Source organism: Ptychodera flava (assembly GCF_041260155.1).
Source record: "Ptychodera flava strain L36383 chromosome 3 unlocalized genomic scaffold, AS_Pfla_20210202 Scaffold_27__1_contigs__length_13241970_pilon, whole genome shotgun sequence".
Lineage (NCBI taxonomy): Eukaryota > Metazoa > Hemichordata > Enteropneusta > Ptychoderidae > Ptychodera > Ptychodera flava.
Genome location: NW_027248281.1, coordinates 11,463,420 through 11,486,564, shown reverse-complemented (window position 1 = coordinate 11,486,564; position 23,145 = coordinate 11,463,420). Strand labels below are relative to the sequence as shown.

The 23,145-nt window shown below is 37.3% G+C and overlaps 1 protein-coding gene across 2 annotated transcripts; it reads right to left on the bottom strand.

Annotated features, from left to right (window-relative positions):
* Positions 1-4,165: 4,165 nt before the first annotated feature.
* On the bottom strand, positions 4,166-23,058 carry LOC139126482 (fibroblast growth factor receptor 1-A-like). 2 transcript variants are annotated; one of them, XM_070692539.1, is made up of 11 exons: positions 22,872-23,058; positions 15,512-15,868; positions 11,815-12,147; positions 11,138-11,325; positions 10,230-10,749; positions 9,035-9,151; positions 8,518-8,705; positions 7,861-7,983; positions 7,239-7,450; positions 6,772-6,862; positions 4,166-6,261 (listed from the first exon to the last, which is right to left on the bottom strand). In XM_070692539.1, exons 1-11 carry the CDS (start codon positions 22,918-22,920, stop codon positions 6,181-6,183), a joined length of 2,259 nt encoding a protein of 752 aa, XP_070548640.1. In that variant the 5' UTR covers positions 22,921-23,058; the 3' UTR covers positions 4,166-6,180. The 2 variants fall into 2 exon arrangements, with proteins under 2 accessions (XP_070548640.1, XP_070548641.1); XM_070692540.1 differs by having other exon boundaries at positions 15,512-15,775.
* Positions 23,059-23,145: the final 87 nt, after the last annotated feature.

The window sequence follows — 23,145 nt, the reverse complement described above, 5'->3', positions numbered from 1 at the left end:
TAAGTACATTCGGTCTAGTTGCATGTGACATTTAAATGACTCCAGAGCAGTTTCACTTCCTAGAAGTGCAAGAGCAGGACGGGTAGGCCTGCATGACATTATATTTGTCAAGACAACTTCGAATATAGGAACTGCCTTTGAGTGCCTTACAATTATTCGCCCGACACATGTTTTATGTCTTTGTCTCTGTCCGCAGGGAGAGACAAAGATAGGGACGCTGGGAAAAATTGTAGTAGACCATCTGATGCAACTGTATGTGTCTTGTACACATTTCCATCCTCCATGTCTTATACATTCTTTCATGACATGGGTTAAATATATTTCGTTTTCCCAGCTTATTTACACTACATTACTTAAGTTGTAACAGAATTACGAAATTATTAAAACATATTCTCTAGTTAGTTTGTTGGTGTTGTTGTAAACTACAAGACTAGAAAGTATTCGGACATGACACGTAATCATGGATAGTCCAAAAGTTTCGGGGACATAAGTTGTACGGCTAAAATTGTAAAGGAGCACAATGTTATTACATTTGAGACAAGTTTTTCAATTGTTTCCAATTGTATTTCTGTTGCCCTTGGAGTTTAATCAGATGATGACATGACGTCATATGCAACTGCATATTTTTCATGCGCTACTCCTTCAGAAGACAGCAAACTAAATTACAACATCTTCCCACTGCTAAGGTATGTAATCCACGATTTGCACATTGTCAGGGATGACATGATGGCAAATAACACTTCTATCTCGCTAACTTATAATAACCCTTCACTCACAATAAAAATATTAGTCAAAAATTACATTATAAACTAAAACTCATGTTCACCGGACATTAGACTTTTCCCTCTTGGTCACTATATAGTCTTTCGAGAAGCTGAAACATTCACATAAATTATACAAAATGTTTACACTGCAACACTTTATTGTTTGGAGGTTGGACCACTGTGAAAGAGAAATACTATTAAACACAATGGAATGCAATGAAAGGGAATGTTTGAAAACTTTGATAATCAACATAGTGCTGTCTTGTATTCTTTTAGGAAAATAATCTGGCCCCCTTACCAATTTCTACCGCTGGCTGCACTGCTAACGAAAATAGGGTCAGGTATGGGCTATTGTAAGCATTGCTTTCATTAGTCAGTAGTATGAGAGCAGTGATTGCATTGAATTTATTTCCAACTTGGAGTTGCCTTCGCATTTAGATTTCGTATGCCAGATTTCGTATGCCCATGGAGTAATTTTACCTCAATGGTTTCCCGAACCAAGCATTGAATGAAAAACAAAAAAAATCGCTCATTTTTGAGTCACTGCCGTACATGTGAAAGAAGGAATAGTTAATCATGTCTGAGAAAAAAATAGACGATAATCGTCATTTCACCAAAGTCGAAGACTTCAAAGTGAAGTCGTGCAAATAACTTCAACGATCGATGTTTCGTCGTCATATTTTCAAGCTTGACACAATACAGATGGGCTGATCACATGATCCTGTGCATGACTGTGCTCATTATTGATATGCAGTCAAAATTCTGACTAAAATGGCGGTCCACACGTAGCCCATACCTGACCCAATTTCGTAAGCAGCGCAGCCAGCGGTAGAAATGGGTCAGGGACCAGACTAGTACGTCGTGAGGGCGATATTGACTTGACTGCGAATTCATCGTCCGCTCCATGGCAGGAAATAAACTCCAGTGTCAATCAATATACCTACACTGCGTTATTTTTCCGTCCTAGTTTGATTGCAAAGTGGACAGCAACAGTCAATTTCAACCTTATTAAATATACTTCAACCAACGAGAGAGAGAGAGAGAGAGAGAGAGAGAGAGAGAGAAGAAGAGAGAGAGAGAGACACAGAGAGACAGGACAGAGACAGAGAGAGAGAGAGAGAGAGAGACAGAAATCAAATCATCCTGATGAGCAAAGGTTACACAAGAACGAAGAATAATTGTGTTCAGACTTTATTGAACAGAACTGATTAGGATATGATCAAGTTAAAAAATGATTGGTACATTAATACTCCACGCGTACTTTCCTTATGCTATCCATTTATCATAGACAATGCCATTTCTTTGATTTCAGTTCATAAGATTTGACTTAGATCTTCCAAGCAAAGTACATAATTAATTTCGAGGAAAATGAAAGCGTTATTTTAACATTTTTGCTAGAAAGCAAAATTGTCAACAAAATATCTTACTTGTTGGAACGTATAAAGGCTAAAGGTCAGTGTAGTAATTCCAAAACATCCAAAGTACAACTCATCAATGCAAAAGGACAAAGTTTGTCATTAAAATTGGCACTGTATACGTTAATGAGGTGGATTCGATCGACGCAATTTCCCTCAAAACCTCGCTAATGAACATCCCCCATAATATGCTGTGATGTGATGTGATGTGATGTGTTGTGATGTGATGTGATGTGATGTGATGTGATGTGAGTGCATTAAGGAAAAAGTGACTCTTCCCAATTTTCAACGTGGTTTCTGATTTATAGGCCCGGTAGTAAAATCGAGGTCAAAACTGCAGAACGTGAATTGTGAATAGTGAACCTTGAATCGTGAATCCTGAATTGGGCTTACCCCTTTAGAAGGGCTCTTTACAATCAGTTTGTATGCACACACTGAAAAAATTCAATTGTTAAAACGGGAAGTTGAATACACAGTATACATCGATAAGACGACACCTAGGTCAGTATTAATAATGGATGAAATACCTACTAAATATATTAGTTAGATGGTCTTAACGTACATTCGGGCCAGTTTTGTGTTTCTTGATGCAAGAAAATGGGTAAATTAAATTTTATTTGTCAAGAGAACTGCGAACATAGGACCTGCCCTTTCAGTGTGTTACAAATGTTCGCCCGTCACATGTTCTATCGCCTGTTTTTCTCTGTCTGCCTGTTTTCCTCTGTCTCTCTCTGTTTCTCTCTCTCTGTCTGTCTCTCTCTGTAATGCAGAGAGAGAACATATATAATGTAATGTAATGTAGAGATGTAATGAGTTAAATGTGATACTTGATGCTACGTCTTGCGCAATTTGATTTACAGAATGAAGCACAAAGAAGCAGTGGCCGTGAGACATTGTAATAGCCCATCTGCTGATATCTTATGTGCCATGTTCACATTTCCATCCACCACCTCTTAGACATTCTTTCATAACTTTGGTCGAATCTCCGTTCAGATACCTAGGTTAAGAACACTATATTGCAGCAGAGTCACAATTTAGCAAAAACTTCTTCTCCGGTTAGGTTGTAAGTATCGTTGTAAACTGTATGAATAGAAAGTATTTGGACATAACACGTAATCATGAATATCCCAACAATAGCGGGGACATAAGTGGTATTTATGGCTAAAATTGTAACCAATTACTATTATATTGTATAATTAACAAATCTTTGTCTCCTTAAATCGTTTATTTACCCGTTGTCTTCAGAGCATGCTCAGATGATGATATAACATCATGAGCATACACATATCTTTCATGAAATCCTCCTTTAAAATTAAGCCAGACTGAACTCAGTTGAAAGATCAATCCACTACTTTAATATGTATTCCATTAATTGGAGTGTTGAAAATAGTACTTCTATCTCACTGTCAATAAATAATCCGTCACTCACAATAAATACAAAAGTCAAAGAGTGGTATTTTAAACTTAAACAAATGTTCACAAGACTTTTTCTTCGTGGGAAATATTAAGTCTTTCAAGAAGCCAAAACATTGATGTATATTATAAAAATATTTATATTCCATTACCTTACTTCTGAAGGGTTGGCCACCGTAAAAAGGAAAATGCTAGTAGACTCGATGGAATGTCCATGAAAGGAAATGATTGAAACTTTGACAACAAAAAACGTGCCATTACAAACAAAAGAAACAAGAAAACTACAAAACCACGTTGTGAGGGCGATATCCACTTCATGGCGCAAAGTCTGTGCGTACCACTGCGCAAACATCGTCCTCTCCGTGGAAGAAATAATGAACTGATATAATCCGCCAAACTGCGTATACTATGTCGTTTTCAAATCCTAATTGCAAATGATTGCTTTATCTGCCACACTTTGTGCGGGTATAGGAGAGAGAGAGAGAGACAGACAGAGAGACAGAGACAGAAAGATAGAGAACGCCGAAATCACATCATTCTGACGAGCAAAGGTAATACAAGAACGAAGAGTAATTGTCATATTACTTTTTCAGACTTTATTGAACAGAACTGATGAAAACGTGTCCAAATGGTTGGTACATCATCACTTAACATGTATCCTTCTGTACAAAACAACGATAATCCTGAGGAAAAATGTTTTCTCCGTCTGAGAGTGATTAGTATGAGGTCAACGCAGTCCTACAGCAGAATCAAATGGACAAAATCGACTTCTGTAATAAAATTAATGTCACAAATGGCATTATCATGACCGAATGCACAAATTACCGAAAATAGTTGAGGCCGTGCTGGTCACGTGTTGACGTGATTTTCTTAAAATACGGCCATCTTTTACATTTGACTGACATGACATTTAATTCTTATTGTACTATGTACATGTGTCGCTACGAATGCTTGGACAATAAGAATAAATTCTTTCATCCGGAAATGAGAACTCTAGAAAAACTAAAAGATGACGTCATCTCCGCTGGTTTATTCATTTCAAAACTGTGCAGTAAGACAAGACATATATTATCACACATATGTCACATGTGAATTCCTAGGCCCAGTGAAGAAACCAGGTACTTGGTGTGCAATTAATTTATCATACAATGTTGATATTGATTTGTTTGTCATAATCGTGATAAAACTAGGAAGATCTCTGGGATGTTTAAAGTTGACGGAATCCGACTAAAAAACTGTAATGTCTTTAACTTTGAGTTAGAAAATCTATCTAAAACCGTAAGTCACTGCATGAACTCTAGAAATTATATCTGAAAAAGCAGATGTACCAAGTTTTCACTTGAAATTGGCATAATTGTACTTGAATGTGATGAATCCCATCAATGCGATTAGCGTGGTAGCTACATACCTTTTAGACACTTTCAGATTTTTATTTTTTTCTCAATTGAACACGTCCCAAACCCCAATAAAGTATACATTTTCTGAAAGCCCTGATATAGAGCTATCCGGCCGTGCACAGTACACGGTCATTATTTGCATAAGAGTCACGTGACAAGCGTTTTGCTGAACCTTCCAAAAACCGGTTTTTCCCGCCTTATGCGAACACGCTGTAAGATTTCCGGTTGGAATTTCTTCATTGACAAGCCTTGACAATATCCTTTAAAACCGTGTCTTGGATTTTCTTTATATGCCTTTGCTTTTTTTTAATACGCTCTTAAAGGTATTAGATGAAGGTGATTTTCATGGAATTTTAATTATCACGCCATATAATTTGAATGGAGCCTCCGGGAAAAAATCGCAGACAAGGTTTTGAAGGATATTGTCAAGGTTTGTCAATGAAGAAATTCCAACCGGAAATCTTGCAGCGTGTTCGTATAAGGCGGTTTTTGGAAGGTTCAGCAAAACGCTTGTCACGTGACTCTTATGCAAATAATGACCGTGTACTGTGCTTGGCCGGATAGCTCTATATCAGGGCTTTCAGAAAATGTATACTTTATCGGGGTTTGGGACGTGTTCAATTGAGAAAAAAATAAAAATCTGAAAGTGGCTAAAAAGTATTTAGCTTCCTTAAACATCACAAAAGAAAATTACTTGTGATGTGATGCGACGTGTTATGACTTTGTGATAAGATATGAAAAGTCTTTTGAAACCTGTACAAAAGCAAAAGCAAAATAGAAAAGATGATTTAAATTCTACACTTATAAATTGCCTTGCATTCTCAATATAATATAAACTATGTCCTCAAATGGTCATGTCGTAAAATATAATTGAATTTTGAATCTGTAAAAAAATCTAATTTTGAATGTATCGCTTATTTACAAATGTTGCAGTCTAAAATAATATAAAGATTAAACAACAGACCGTTGAAAATGTAAAGATCTTCTTAAACACTAAAAGAATCATGTCAAACCATAAATTGAAAGACGACACATTTTGAAATTGTAGCAAAGAAGGTTGTTTGTTGAATTATGATAAGCCCAAAGAAGGTTGTTTGTTGAATTGTGGTAAGCCCATTGTTGATCTTTCTAACCGTGTTCCGCATGCGCAGTTGTCGCTCAGCGTTTCATGTTGAAGATTGTTGGGGCAGACTAGCTGGCAGGAATATAGTGCGTTCCTGGAACCATACATGGATCAAAAGATTCTATAAAAAAAGTGACGTCGACGTGTTCCTGTGAAGAGTACACCGAAAATTCACAATGTTATCGAATATTAAACATTGTACTAAACGATTATTTATCCTTCAGACTATGATAAAAAGTATGAGGAGTCAAAAACATTTTGCTAAATTTGTGAACCAATCAAACATTGACTTTTTCAGATTGCTCCCGCCTACAAACCTTGCCTGAAAAACCAACTTATCATAACTTGCACCAAAACAGATAAACAAACAAACAAACAAATAACAACAACAACGACAAAAATAATAATAATAATAATAATAATAATAATAATAATAATAATAATGGTTATTATTATTATTATTATTATTATTATTATTATTATTATTATTATTATTATTATTATTATTATTATTATTATTATTATTATTATTATTATTATTATGTTTTGTTTTATCGGTACCACTGTTGAGTGTCGTTACCATGGTCGCCTTTGTTGTTCATGACAATAATGATAATATGAATGTGATGTCTTTTTGACAACTTTGAACTCGTACTTACCTTTTTCATGCTTTTCAGGTTATCGGCAATCCTATTAAATGAAGGCCGTTTCTTTGCATCATGCTGCCAACATTGTTTAATTATATCACCCCTGTGTCCAATAAACAGGATGAAGTGTTATTTAACGTTTATCGTTTGCACGGCTTCATATCCATCCATCCACACATACATACATACATACATACATACATACATACATACATACATACATACATACATACATACATACATACATACATACATACATACATACATACATACATACATACATACATACATACATACATACATACATACAGAGACAGATAGGCATAAAAGAACAATAAACAATATAAACATTTGTAATAGACTGCTATGGGCAAAGTGCATGGGACGAAATAGAGTTTGCACATATTGCAGAATGTTTTTTTTATTTGTCTTGCAAGCAAAAGACACCAAAAGTAGCTTGATTTGATACAATTACTTACAGTCCGTTTTGGCAGTGTTCTGGTATGGCCATTGTATACCCTTCTTTGACTTTCGTTCGTACGTCGTCACAGTTCTCAAAGTCTGGATAGGGCCGTTCACCAAATGTGATGATTTCCCAAAGTAAGATTCCATACGACCAGACATCAGACTTAAAGTTGTACACGTTCGATGTTAACGACTCAGGTGCCTCCCAACGAAGCGGAAGTGTTCCCTGACAAATGTGAAATAACCAAGTGTACTGAGAGTTGCAGAAATCATCGTTGGAGACAAGGTTAAAGAGAAAACAGTGACAAGAATGGGACAAACACATGACAGCAATAAACCCTAAATTCAGCGAAGTCGAGACATTTAAAGACTATGCCTCTGATGTGGGAAGATTGGAAAGAAACCAAGATACGTTAAGTAACGGTATAGTAAGACAGAAGGTCAGAAAAAACAGGCAAGCATCGAGGTATGCAATATTCACTTGTATTTCATGCATCGATTTGATATGGAACTGAAAGCCCTTCCTTTGTGGGGGTTGTAACAGGACTATTACAAAATGTGATATGTTAGCAAAACAAATGTCTAGTCTACACTGCATATAGATTGATTACTCGAGTAGCTATTTGAGAATCTCACCGGTGATTGCATAACGTATTCTTGATTTGGTCCAATGTTTCGAGCAAGTCCAAAGTCAGAGATTTTGCAATTAACATCGCTGGTCACGAGTATATTTCTTGATGCCAAATCGCGATGAATCAACTGAAAACAAATACAGTTTTGTGCTGTTATTGCTACACATTGGTACTTAGCAATGAACGATAGGAAGTTGAGATAAATAGCTTCCTTTTTTGGATGATGAAATCTGGACAAAATGGCATGAGTCCAATTTCAATCAAGAAGTCCCAATGTCCTGACAATAAATTAAAGCTTCTATGCTAGTGGAAAGTGTAATGGAATGTTTAATACTCCATACACTGTTTTGGATTGAATAAAGGTTGAGTCAATATTTCTAAGATGGTGTTGAACTCACTCATTCACCCATTCACCCACTCACTGACTTGTTTTTGATGGAAAGTTTTAAGAGATGCTCATTTCATGTTTCGTTAGGATTGTTAAGATATGAAGGAAGGAAATGATTACGGTAATCTTCTTGCCCGAGAGTGTTCATAGTTGCTACATTACCGCGTTTTTATTTTTTCTTGATTCTCTGCATAGTTTTTAACTTGTTGATCGTTTTGTCCAATCATCTACAAAGTAAATTTTAGCATGACATTATTGACTATTGTTACTTACATTGTTCTCGTGTAGAAATGTCATTCCTTCAGCTACTTGGAAGGCAAACTTAATCAGATCTTTGTCTGTCAATATTCTGCACCTTTCCATTGAGTCTGTCATCGGTGTGTTCGTGGTAGGACGATTCTTCAGCAAGTAATCTTTCAACGATCCGTTTGGTAGATATTCAACGATGAGGAAGATTGATTCTGACAATACACAACACACGTAATTAAATTTATATCATGAGTAATTTTCATTTTTATCGTAGCAAAATGTTGAAATGCGCTGTAGTCAAGAAGGCTCTTAACAGTCCACATTTGCCAGTAAATTTCCTATTAAACCATGGGAAAGTTAGCATTATCATACAGTACTTTAACAAGGGATAGAGAATCAAATACTTGACAAACGTGTTTGTACGAAAACAATTGATATATGATGGGAACCTTTCATTCATAACGTCAGTAATGACTCAATGTGATTTGAAAAAAGATGACTTTGAGTTCATTGCAAAGTGATTGCAAAGTCTCTGTCTTACCTTTTTTCGGCAATGTGCAACATGCGAGCAGTTGGACCACCCGAGGGTGAGGTTTGAGTTTCTTCATAATGTCTAGTTCACGTATCAAACGATCGTACTCTTCGGTACTGGTACATGCTAGATAAAGACAATGTAATGAAAGAAATATTAGGAATATTACGTTCGTAAGACTGATTTGCAAGTTTTAAGATTTTATGTTACATAAAATTGCTGACGAAAAACTTTTATGGAGGTTTTGACAATCGTGGCGATTATCCATTGTATCGTGTTCAAGCTTTTTATTGGCATACAGTGTACGGCATTCTTATTGATATATTTGATGACTTATGAAAAAGGGCGTCAAATTAGGCGTGAGATGAACGAATTTGTAAATTTAATGGATTATTGTAATTAGGCAACGATGAAACCAGTCCACGAAAATTGTTACTATAAAAACTCACGATGAAAAACTGTAACACTAGAACTTCCTGACACTTCAGAGAAACATCAGTGGCAGTGATGTCAAATTTTGTTGACAGTTCGTGAGTGTATCTTAATATTTACGATCTCATTTGCAATTAAAAAAAAAATTGATTATCATTGAACTTCGAGGACGGGAGCAAAATTATGCCATTTCGATATTTTTGAATGAAAACCGACGCGACTCAGGTGATCAGTGTGACACAAAATTTTTCGTCTCACAAATCACGCCGTCTAGTACGATATTACACTGAAAGTTGTTTTTGCACAGAATTCGTTGTTTGGAAGAACAGAACACCACATTACTGGTCCTGCATCCTTAATTTACGTTCCAAATCATACATACGCGCGTTACAACACTTTCAGTAAAGTGATCATATGTGGCACAGTTAGTGCTTCTTGTGGACCCCGCCACCAAGAATTAATCACAACAATTACACACTTTAGAGGACGTTCGCTGACGATCAGAAACGATCGTGTGATATCTGAATCTGGCGACCATCCCCCAAGACTGCTTTTTCTCTTAATATTAAGTGCAAATACTGCGTCTTGGAAACAAAAAGATGTACACAAATGATATCATAGGAAAAAATCATGACGGAAGACGAGAACAGACTGCACTGCTACTTGCGTACTCTGTCTCAAGCTGAAATCGAGATAATGCTTAGCATGTTCAGTCATAATGTGATACAGAAGCAGTGACCTAATAGTGAGAGCAGGGTTTTAACAATCCTACCTGGCAGTATTTTGATTGCCACTTCTTTTTGTTCCTGCTTGCCTTGAAGTTTAAGGCATCCTTTACAGACTCTACCAAAATGTCCTTCACCAATCTGTAGACCCACTTGGACATCGTCACGTGATACTTCACGGTCCAGTTCTGCATGCACATAGTCAGATGCTAGAGGGCGATCGCTAAATGATTCCTCGCTAGATGTGGTACCATTTGACGTAGTCGATATAACATCATCTTCAGGCATGTTCACTTCGACCAAGGAACTGCCTTCCTCAGCAGATGTCCAATTTGTGTGATTTTCAGTCTGAGTCACGTATGCCAAAACATTGCCCTGTTCTGGTGAGGTCATTTCGGTGGAAAGGCTGCTGTGTTCTACGTAACCTGAATCTCTAGAGTGAGAACGATGAGGTGCGGGTTCCAGTAATTCTATCCTTGTTCCAGGTTCTGCCATCTGCACAACAGTGTCAAATATTGTTTGCTGTTCGGCGAGTTTATCGTCACTGTTGTTTTCGATATTTACCACCTGTAAATATACGATACAATCATCGAAAGAAATCATTCTAAATGTGTTCTGCCAATGGTTGTTTTTGAAGAATAAACATTGGCAGAAGTAGTGTACTATGCTGTTCTTACATGTTAGATTCAGTAGATGCTACAATGGACTGACAGTGTCTCATATCTTATCCTTTAAAGTGCTTATTGAACTTGAACCAATGCAATAATCAACCTTTCCGGTAATTGTTAGCAGTATGTAACTGTTGGTGATAAGGACCAGCAGTGACTGATGTCGGTCTGCATATACCAATAGTAATTTACTTTTACAGTGCATGAGATACCCTATGGCCGCAATGGAATGCTGCACTACCGTTATTCTGTTCGAACTACTAAAAGCAAAAACAAACTACACTTACATTTCCAGACGAATTTCGTCTACGGCACGAAACAGCCACAGCAATTATTGAAATCATGATTGCAAGCATTATTACACACGTTGTTATCGCGATCCATGGTACCATCTCTTTCATCTGAGAAATACGTTTGGAATAAGTGGGAGACGTTGTCGTGGCAATCTTTTGTCCTGAAGTCAAAAGGTGTGACTCTGTATGTAGAATGGAAAAATAGTAATTGTAAAGATGTGATAAATCATCGGCTGAGAAGGATTTTCATCAGGTAGGGTAAATTTTATGACCATTTCTTACGATCTCTATTCAGTTAGTTGACTTAGATTATCTCGGGATGTTTCATTTGGGCGTGATCAGGGACCAGAATGACAAAGGCAAAATGCGTATGACGATTTATTTCTGACGACAGTTTCTATCAATTCCTGTACATGTTCATCGGCAAAAACAATAACTGATCTTCTTACCAGGGTAAGTAATCAACTCCTTTACTGTACCGGACTAAAAGTTATCTATGTGAAGACTTAGTTCTACTAAATGTGTTATGTGATTGCACGTTATTCCGAGTATCGTCGTAAATCCATGGCCTCTTTACGACATAAATTTCGGTGACTCACCATCGGGGTTCAAGAATACTATTACGACCCCTAGAGCGCCACCATATTACTACATTGATGATAAATACGAACCTGTTGATGCTGCCACAAGGGACTCAAATTCCACGTCTGTCGATATTGAATTCTCCCTAAAGCTTGGCTGCTTAGCGATACAATCCACACTGATTTCCTGCCTATCAAAATTTTGAAAGAAAGTCAGTTTACTTCTGGAGGTGGTTCTTCCATACCCTGCGTCATCTTGGTCGTGAGTGATCTTAAAATCTCGATTACCGCTGACGAATTCTTCTCCACTGATAACCCAGGAGAGTGACGCTGCCGGCTTTCCGTTTGTCGCCTCGCATACTATGCTTTGGTACAACGCATCTGTGTTGTTCTCGGAGTATATACGCAGGTCTTCTATCGGACCTGGCCGTGTAAGAAACAGTGTTTATTGATACCGTTACTTGACTTTTGAATACGCTATCCATATAATTGGTCAAAGTGGACCTTCTTTGTTTGGGTATCTGAGTGTGCTATGTGTGTAACAACGCAAAATATACTACTTTATGTCATTCAGAATCTGGCATTTTCACCAAAAGATCTAGTCTAGTTAGATATTGGAGAATGTTGCGTACAAAAGAATGATTTGGAAGACTAAAGATTTTATCTCACATAAAATCTCTCATGACTTACAGGACTATACATGTCACTTCAGAACTCAGTGTTGTGGCGAGAATTTTGTGATATCATTGTATAGGTTTTCATAGACGTATCATAAGAAAATTAACATTTTTACTGACGTTTATGATGAGGCATATATGATTCAGACTTGCTGGGGTTAAAATAGGCGAACTCAAGTGTATATTTTAATGAATTATTTCAATCAGGTCACCATGGAAACTGAAAATGTAGAAACTGACAGCGATGGACTTCCTCGTACATCGAATTAACATTGATCAACGTGAAACTATGTTTTGCCGACATTTCTTTTAAAATATTAACAAAATATTACTGATATTAGATGAGGGGGAAATGACATTATCTTTGAAATTACTGACCATCAAAGGACAAAGTTGAAGAAAAAACGATGCTATTTTTTGCTTACTTTACAATATACAATAAAATATAACTTTTTAAGTGAATCGATAATATGATCCAAAATGCTATTTAATTTATAATATGACATGAACCCATCCATTTTCGTATCAAAATAGCCTACACTTAGGGAGCCGTCATTATTACAGGCCTGTCAGGGGGTCGGAGTAATTTCATTGGAAACTCAAAAACTTCGAGTAACCCCCTGTTGCATCGAGAAGTTTGAGAAATTAATATGTACAATGTTGCAATTTGAGAGGTGTTTCAATTTATTTTTGACCAGGTAAAACGTTTTTAAAATGACGTTGAACACTGATATTTTTAAAACATTTTTTGCATGATCAGTGTGTGAGTCACAATATTTAACAATCAAACAATGACAATACATTTTGCGCCTGTTAAAAACGGGTATCAGTTTGCATGGTATTGCAGATCAAAGAATATGCAGGAATGGGAAATCTGCGATTTTATTTTGTCATTTTCAAAATCTTACATTTCTGTAAACGATACTAATGGACCCATTGTCAGGGTCAGTATTTTTCGTAGTCAATGGTTATTGTTTGTTTGAACTTTGAGATTTACTGCCAGAAAAATGACCTCGCCAGCCGTGAAATTTCTCCGGCTTCTTATGAAAATCTTGATAATACGGCATCGTTAAAAGTCAAAATGGTTAACTTTAGTCAATTAAAATACATGTTTATGTAAAAATAAAAGATGAATTTACAACAGTTCGGTTTTATCCTAGATCCTGTACACTAATTACGGTATCTGCTTAGATCATTCTTCCATGACCTCCTCTTTATATTTAACATTTATGACAGTAAAGTATAATTTATCAGATAATCCTTTGAACGCACAGAATGCATTTTATGGATTTTATTAATATAGAATGTAAAAAGTTAGTGTCTGCAATATGGTGTTTATCAAGAGTCTGCCAAAACCTGTGTCAAAGAGGACAGAGAAAATAAACAAGAGATAGAAAACCAAAAATTTAATGTAAAGATTAAATTTACATATGGTTGAAACATGCAAGAAATGACTATTTCTAAGGTATTTTTAGACTATGAGAAATTATTTTATTGCACTGAAAGATGGCTTGTTATTGAGGCAATCTAATATTTTGTATACTTTCTTTACACATTCTCCAATTAATCAGTACCCTATAGAATAGAGAGTAGATGTTTCTTATGCTTGATCAGGCAAGAATACCAATTGTTATTAGAAAATAATGAAAAATTACTCATTTGGTATGATAGTCTATATACTTGGCATACATATATGGCAATTTGTACCACGTTTTTATAAAATAGTACCACTTTATAATATTATGTTGTTCATTCTTTCTATTGTTTGTGCATCATTTCGTAACTGAACTTAATGCTTTGGATCAACATTGAGTAGCCCCCCCCCCCTTTCTTCCTCTCAACATTTTGAACAAACTCCCTTGACGCTTTGAATTCTTGAGTGACCCCCCCACCCACAGATTCCTACGACACTCCCCAGGCCGTAAATAATGACGGCTCCCGTAATGGTCAGTTGGCAGCCTACAACTTCAATGATGAAGCTGACACAGTAAAATATTGCCAGCGCATGCAGACGCCAAGATGCCACATACTCAATAATGATCAAATAATTTACATATTTTATAGAATAATATTGTTACATTCACTTTTTATCATCGGTTTTTTAAGTTTTATAACGATTCACCAAACTTAATCTTGAAGTGATACCATATCCAGATATGCGTCCTACTATAATTGCAAGCTCAATCACCTCCCCTATTTTCGAAATTATCTTAAAGTGGCACTCCCACTTGGTAACATTTTTAAAGCACATTGTTTCAATGCCAACAGTCGATATTGACGTGGCGACTGCGCGCGGATCGCGAGATATCGATAAAAACATGTCTTCAAAAAAGTAAAAGTTTGAATTCCGGTGGCCCACCTAAATTCAGCTTCCGAACATCGAACGTTCGGCACTGGGGCAATTGTCAACTAAGCTATGGAGTTCAAGTCTACGCTTACGCTGCTGTACGCCACAGTACCACTGGCGTCGGTGATCGGTCATGCCTCGTGGGAGAATGCTGAGTCTTACTGACTTGGCGTAAAAATGAAAAACAATTTTTTGCTGATTCCACCAGAATTCGCATAGGTGACTAGCACAGTTACGTGCGGTTGATACATAGTGGCCGCCGCGTGGTATGCACAGACGCATACCACGCGCGCGGCGTACTGTGTGGCAGACGACAAAATGTAGTCATCGGAGGCGGCTAATATTTGACACGAAAAAACTGATGTTTATGTGGTATAGGTTAAAAATATAATACAACTGATTTAGAATAATGAAAACGACAAAACCTAAGGAGAAGTTTTAAAAAAATTACCTGAGGTAAAGGCATAATGCTGTATATAAAGTATTTGCAGTGGGAAGTAAATTAATTACGTCGTTCGAACTTATTGTAGACTCCCTAGAATATCGTCAATCAACACAACAACAAACCTTCGGGAGATTTCGGGTCAAAATCAGAAACTATCGTAAAACTTCGGGATGTGAAAAATACGCTCGGGAAATGACAAGTTTTTATCGATATCTCGCGATCCGCGCGCAGTCGCCACGTCAAATATCGACTGTTGGCATTAAAACAATGTGCTTTAAAAATGTTACCAAATGGGAGTGCCTCTCTAATATCCTTTACTTGTGACGTTGAGTTGTACAAATCTTCCAAATGTTTCGTAACCGTGTTGGTTCCTGTAAGTCCCGATGCATCTGTAAAGGCATTCATCAGACGGCTGCACATCAAATATGGTAAGTGAAAAGTCACCGGTCAGATCGAAACGCTCTGGTTCAGTCAAACCCACGGTGTCAGGAGGAGAGCGATGTGCTATAATTTCCCAGTCATTGTTTCCATTTCGTTTTTTCCATGTAACTGTCACATTTTCCGAGGGTACGTTCAGTTTTTCTGAATTAAATTGAAGAGTTGCATCTTTGCCTACTTGTATTACTAGAGTTTCATTCGGCATGCTCGTGTAAGCACCACCCGAGACGAAGATACCTAGTTGATGCAAATAGGCAGATATACATGTGAACTCTAGTACAATAAATAGAACTAGTGACAAAAATAGACTCTGTGTAAAATTCCTGTAATTTGCTTTAACGAATTAGCATACAATTGTATGTAAAATTACAGATAAATTGTATCATTTCACTGGCATTGCACTAAAAAATGCACAATTTTTTCAGAAGAAAGTTCAAATAGTAAAAAGTAGTATTTATTTTCTGTGATCACAAGATTGAAAATCTGAGAGCGATTGAAAATCTGCTTCTGTCGTTGTTTCAGGGATAAATATTGCTAATAGGGTAATGTGCGCGCACCAGAAATGAACCATTTTGCTACAACTTCAAGCAAAGAAACTACAAATGTTGTCCTTCGGAATAATTATACATAATTTGATATCATAAATCACTCTGCTAAAATCTACGATATTTGTGCATCGAAATGGCCGATATCCCCTCTGTCAATACAATTGGGGAAAATTGGGTTGGTCTTTTGGCGCACTAGCAAGACGACTAACACTACATGTATTTCCTATATGTTGAAATGATAGTCTGGTTAGATGCAAGCTACCATAGCAAGCACATGGTGTTATTTTCACTCCAGAAGTAGCGACTATACAGGCATACTGTACAGTGTGTGTTGGTGCGTAAACCTTGGAGAAACAATGACTGGTGTTGGCTGCAGATTTATCACGTACAGGATCCTGTCATTACATCAAAGAGTGTGCGACCTTCAAGGTTCAAAGGTGATTAGGTCAACAGGATGTATCACCGTAGGCCAACACGATCTATGCATGGAAAGAAATATTAACTGACATATGCTGATACGACGAAATCTGGTGGCAGAGTTGAAACTCTATCATGTTGTGACTTGTTTCGCATCCTCTTTTTGTCAAGACATTTCAATTTACGAGTCACCGAGAGGGAGAGATACAGTGGGCGGTTCTAGGACTTGCCGCACAACGGGACGCTTATAAGGTTGACTGCATATGTACAATAATCGTCAGCAGTCTTATTGTTCCTTACATGTAGTTTGCTTTTTATGATGTGATGCAGACTTTGTGTCACCCTAGGTCGTGTCAATAAACTCTCTCAAACCAAAAGCCCTACTGTCCATTTTCTTTTAGGCATTATTCGCTTCTTTTGTGAGTCGTACTTTGGCTTGATCACGTGATTGATGTGAATGCGAAATAGGGAAGTTGAATTGTGAACGAAGACAGTAGCCGATATTTGCTAGACCCAAACACTGATGATGTGATAAATAAGTGGATTAATGCGAACACGCAGTACACTACAATTACTTTAGACATTTACCCCTTACGGATGCGCTATTTTGCGGGCTGCGGGCTGCGGGTTGCGGACATGAAAAAATGTGTGTTTTTTTGTATCATTTTCGCCAGTAGTTAGAATAAATGCTAAAATGGTATCTAGATGTATTTGTTTATGGAATAAAAGCCGTGAACTTCTTGAATAATGTCGTTATTTTAGCTTACATCTGGTAAAGCGCCACCAACGTTAGAATAGTCCAGTTCCATCCAACATTCGCCGTTGCACAGCGCACTGCCGTTCGAAGCTTTCGAAATGATATGACTGAACACGGATGAGTAATAATATGAACACAAGACAGATTTCACAACAACTCGCTATATTAACTTTTTATGTTATGATTAGGATGGATAGTTTAAAAGTAAGTTTCGGATTGTTGACAGCACAGATGAACTGGGAGATGAACTTCAGTTCGTTGAAAATTGACACGCCTAATAATTTGTTACTTTTTCATAGAATGCCATGCCCTTCTCACACTTCAGATTAGTTCAACCGCCGATAAAAGCACAATTTTCAAAATCGTTTTCAATGCCGTTTAAAATTATTTTATTGTGGTGAACACCATTATAGTCCTAGGAAACTTTTCATAGTCACGCTGGATCAAATGCATATGGAGCGACTATCATGCTGCAGGTGCAAGTCATAGAATACGTTCATGATATTAGGAAATATAAAATTATTGAGAGCTGCAGAACACAAACTAATCCAAAAATATTCCAATTAGATCGATTCCTGAAAATAAGTCAACGCACCGGCGTGTTTTCCAGCTGAAATTCTCAGTCGCGTAAAATGTTAGCGGAATGTCGTTCTCTGCGGTCGCGACCTCGGGTGAACCGAAACGGCAAAGTAAACTGAGTTCTTTGTTGTACGTCTTTTTAATCTGTTTAAAGATTTCATGAAAAATACACGGCATTTAAATACACATCACTTCTACGCTTTTTAAGTAAAATCTTTCCGTACACATTGCATTTAAGTAGGCATTGTTTAATTTTCTGTATGTGTTGCCCTAGAACCGAATTGTGAATACATGCATTACAAAGAATTTACTTCCTGTGGCCTGATACCAGAATGTAACAGTTTACATTCTGCGATAAGTGGCGACATTTCCGAGGCGCGAATTTTTTGTCAGTCTGGTATTATTTCTCACTCACATCCATGGCAAGAAAGAAAAGTGATTTCAGATCCCTAATTATTAGTAATGGCCAGGCAGCTCGGAATAAATAAATTGGTCCTCGGAATCGCCGCTTTTAGTTTAGCAGATTTTTTCCAGAAACATGACGTATTTTCACCCACTTGGTTTGGTCAGTTATAGCATCTTTAGTCCAAAAAATAAAGTTTACAGTATTTATGTTTTCAACAGCCTTAAAATGTACAGTATTATGTTCAAATATACCATATAGTTGTGTTTCATTAATTGTAACCATCTTGACCTGATGTTGAAATATGGACTTGGCAGGAAAAAAGATACTGTACGATAGACCTGATCATGATTATTGATAAAAGACACCTTCTAAAGGTTTTATTTCTTATATACTAAATGCCATATTACATATATTAGAAATCTAGCCATAATTCTAGAAACGCACAGCCCGCAGCCCGCAACCCGCAGCCTGCACTTTAGCAGATACCTTCACCTTATGGGGCATGTACACTATAAGTTGAATTCCCGCGCGTTGGTAAAAAGCAATCCCGAGTGTGTATACCTGACTTTTCTATTTCTTAATTCACGTTATGCCATATGTTGGTCAAGCAAATATGTATTTTTGCACTGTTACATAAACTATCATTCATTATGATAAGCGAGGTGAAACTGCTGTCAGTCTCTATCGTTCAAGTTTGCAGAGTGCAATATGGAATCGGTTGAAGCCATTATTAAATTATCACTGTGATCAATGTGTTTGAGTTCCAGAGATTGGCGCCCATGCTTTTGCATACGCGGCTGCCTGGCTGTAGGCAGGTATGACGCGTGTGTTGACGTCGATACGGTATATGGTGCAGGTGTGGAATTAGCTGTGGGGCCATAGCTGTGGTGTTTTCGGACGGGATTCCTGCCTTTTGCGGGCTGGTTTTGACTTGTGGTGGCGGGGTTAAAAACGTAAAAGTCAAAAGCAGCCTGTAAAAGGCAGGAATCCCGTCCGAAAACACCACAGCTATGGACCAACAGCTTGTGTAGAATGAGAGCAGGGCTATACTATAGGCACTCCGATTGATCTCGGTCATGACCTTAAATGACCTTTGCGGTACAGTGCAGAAAGAAATACAAAATATTCTTCCAGCAAAATTAAAATGAAATTACCTGCATAGCGTGACTAAGCATTACCATATATGTGTAATCCTGAGGTTAATATGCTATCGAGCAACGTCTGATTCACATTGCATTCTTTATTCTCTAATAGTTTGTTTTACTGTCATAAAGTAACATTGCTGGAATGCTAGGTAATTAAATTTTGCTCAAAACAATAAAGAGTAAGAACACATGCTTTTTCTTGGATCGAACGAGCTGGAGCAATAGACATTCGTCGAAAAATTGATAACACGGAGCCGAGCATCGGAAATGAACGTTGTCCCACCCAAGAAAACGCCGAGAATTGTTTCGACACTTACTAGACGAATTTCAGTGACCAGAAAAAGCAAGGTTAAAATAAATGTTCATTGTTAATGGCGGCGAAATCAAATCAAGTGTACACTTTTGAAAACATACTTTAAGGGAAAATATATTACATAGGAAATGTTGGTTCTGTACAATCACGCTTATCAACAATAAAATTACACTTAGGCTTATTTCTGAAATTACCTTTTATGTAGGATTTTCACCGTTCATGTATGCAATCAAGAGTGATTGTAAAATGGCCGCCATTCGTATTGTCAGTGTTTTCTGTCAATTGCTAAGTCATAATATGCATTCATATCGACATGTCATTTGGTCCATACATCTCACGAAGCCGTTATTTCGACAGTGGTGCAGTATTTTGTTAATGTCATTTTACAACGTTTAAGTTAATAGCAGTACATTGGAAAAAGTTCTCTTAGAAAAAAGTTGACAGCATCCGTGATCTTGGAGTGGAAGTTTCTTCCAATATGTCATGGGATAAGCACATCAATATATCTGTTACAAAAACAAACCGCATGCTGGGACTGATTAAACGTACATGTGGCCACACCTGTTCCACTGAAATGAAACTCAAACTGTATTTATCCCTTGTCCGTAGTATTACCGAGTATAGTCATAGGACGAGTTTGCTCTCTTTGAGCTATAGGAAAGAATTAAATGATTAAATGACTGTGTCTTTTTGCTAAGTGTTTTATTGGTATGTATGATTTAAATTTAAGCAACACGATTGGAACTAGTTTGGGATAATTGGATTTTCATATTTTACAATTTTTTCAAAAGTGTTGGGTGCCATATAGCTGAATGTTGCAATATCGCAAATTACTCATAAAAACAAGTGTGTATTATGAAAAAAAAGCAGATGAGATAACATTTGTAGATTAAATCGACATTAATTCACCATCCAATTATCCAAAATTAGTTCCAATCGTGTTAAGCCAGTTTGTCACATTCAGATCCCCTAATGATACTTCCATGAAGATGCCACTTTTTAAAACTGAATGTCTTCCTCGGTTTTTAATCATGTAGTGTAATGCCCTTTCATGGCAAAACTTTAGTAAGTGTCACGTTAGGTCATACAAGTCTACATTAACAAAACAGGTCTTTTTGAACAATACATTTTCTCCTGACAACGCTTGTACTTGGGTGGGAAAGTGGCACTGTAAAAGTTGCCGTCTTTGCGAAGTTCTCTGTATTTTTGAATTTTTTGTACGGTTTATACTATCTTTATATTGTTATATACTTTAATGTATCGTAATTATTTAGTCTTTTTGTTTTTGTGTACAGCTTTCATGCCTTTTATCTTGTACTTGGTATTTTTCCGTTTTCTATATTTGTATGTGCAAATTGTTGTTGTTCTATTGTGAAGGGTTGCTGCTATAGGTGTCAGTCACCTGTGCAACTCATCCTGACATCATGTCAAAGCTGATAATTAAATAAATAAAATAAATAGCCTCCCTACGTATATATCGCAAAGCAGTATAATATTTTAAACTTCCAATTCACTCTCGATTTAACGTCAATCTCCGTTTCTAGCTCCATGCTAAAACTTACTACGTATTTTTTTTTCTGAAAATTAGATTTACGTCCAGGTACTTTTAAGGCAATGACATACATATTCCTCTATCACTTATTACGGAAGTCCTAGTAGTTGCGCAGAGGCATAAGGGCCTTTCAAGGACTCTCTAAGACAGTGACTGAGTTCATTATAAAGTCTAGTCACGGTTTGAAGTGAACGTAACAAAGGCCGGGGTGAATGGCCGCTTTAGGCTTAGACTCAGAATCGTACAGTGAATACACAGCACCCCAGAACTTCCCTTCATTCCGCATTTGTAATGTTTTGCAACCCGGTTCATTGCCCCTTGCAACACGCTTGCCTAAGGGCAAGATTACCAAATATGCAAAGTGCATCTATGGAGAGAAAACCTCAGAAGCTGTAAAGCGCGAACCGTAGCCTGCGAGAGAATCGATATCTGGTCACCAGGTTTAGCCTGAACTATTGATGCGTTTTTGTTCTCTGTAGACTCAACCCTGTCTCTGACTGTATTGTGCTCTGCTCGAACAGGAGAAACTTCATGTTCCTCTTCCTCGAATGTGGTGATTCTTTTACCGCCACGTTAGCTCTCGGTTAGTTTTCTAAGGACATCCGCTCACTCCACCCACGCACAATCGTATCCGGGATACTGTAAAATGGTTGGTTGTCTTCAGTCAACAAGGAAACTACTCGTTGTACACACCAAAAATAAACTTGGTTTCAAATTTGAATTCGTTGGCTTAAAACATAGTTATTGTATAGGTCCCTTGCTTTTCAGAGCTTGTTAACAACTATGTTTGGGAACCATAATTTTATCGTCTCTGTCACGTTTGATTACTGTCGTTAATATGTCTTAATCTACATTAAAGTAAATGTCATTTGAGTCATGCGAGTGTTGTAAACTTTCGAATATGTACACGGGCGATACAATTTTCACGTATGTTACGTTACACTAAAGACGATACGACTGCAACTGTACTATAATGACACAGATGACTGACATGAGTACTATGCCTTGATCCGGCAGCCATGTTGTTTGCAGTTTGTGGTTAACTTCCTTGTTGCGGTTAGACTGGGGAGTGATCATTACGGCATTTGAATGGTAATTTGAAATGTTGTCTGTCCACAATTTTGCCGCTTTAAGCACTGACCTCAACATTACCATCGGGGTGGCCTACTTTAGACGTTAGCTTTACAGGAACGCGGTGATTTCAGTCGCTGTTAGTCACACAGACACGGTGTTGACGTATCGATTTGCACTGCATAAAAACCCTATAATACTTACCGTATTAGCATGGATTATTGCCTGTATTTTAGCTGAAGAATGCATATACAGATGAATACAGTCAAGAATCCATTTCTTGTATTCAGCAAGCCTGTATTCATGTGGATTCATGTGAATTCACGTGTATTATTCTATAATACAGGCAACTCATTAATGTGAATTTATCTGTATTATTGCGTTTTCATGCAGTGTTGCATAGACCATTCAATGACCACTCTGAAAATACGCCACCAGAGCTAGAAACTTACCGCTCAACAGAATCAGCCAAAGACTCCAGTTCGACTTGATATTCGCCATTGCAGACAGAAATTCGTTGTCACTAAAGTCATACCACTTCAATTTGTGTGATGGTCAAGTCGCAGTTAAAAAATTGACTTTGCCTTGTATATTCGCCCTTCATGCTTCCGTGTACTGGGGGTCACTGGTGCGGGTCAATTCCCCCCGCCCCCGGACCAATGGTTTATTCAGATGCAAATCAATCTGTACAATGACAGAAACGACAAGAGACCCCGGCCAGTGCCA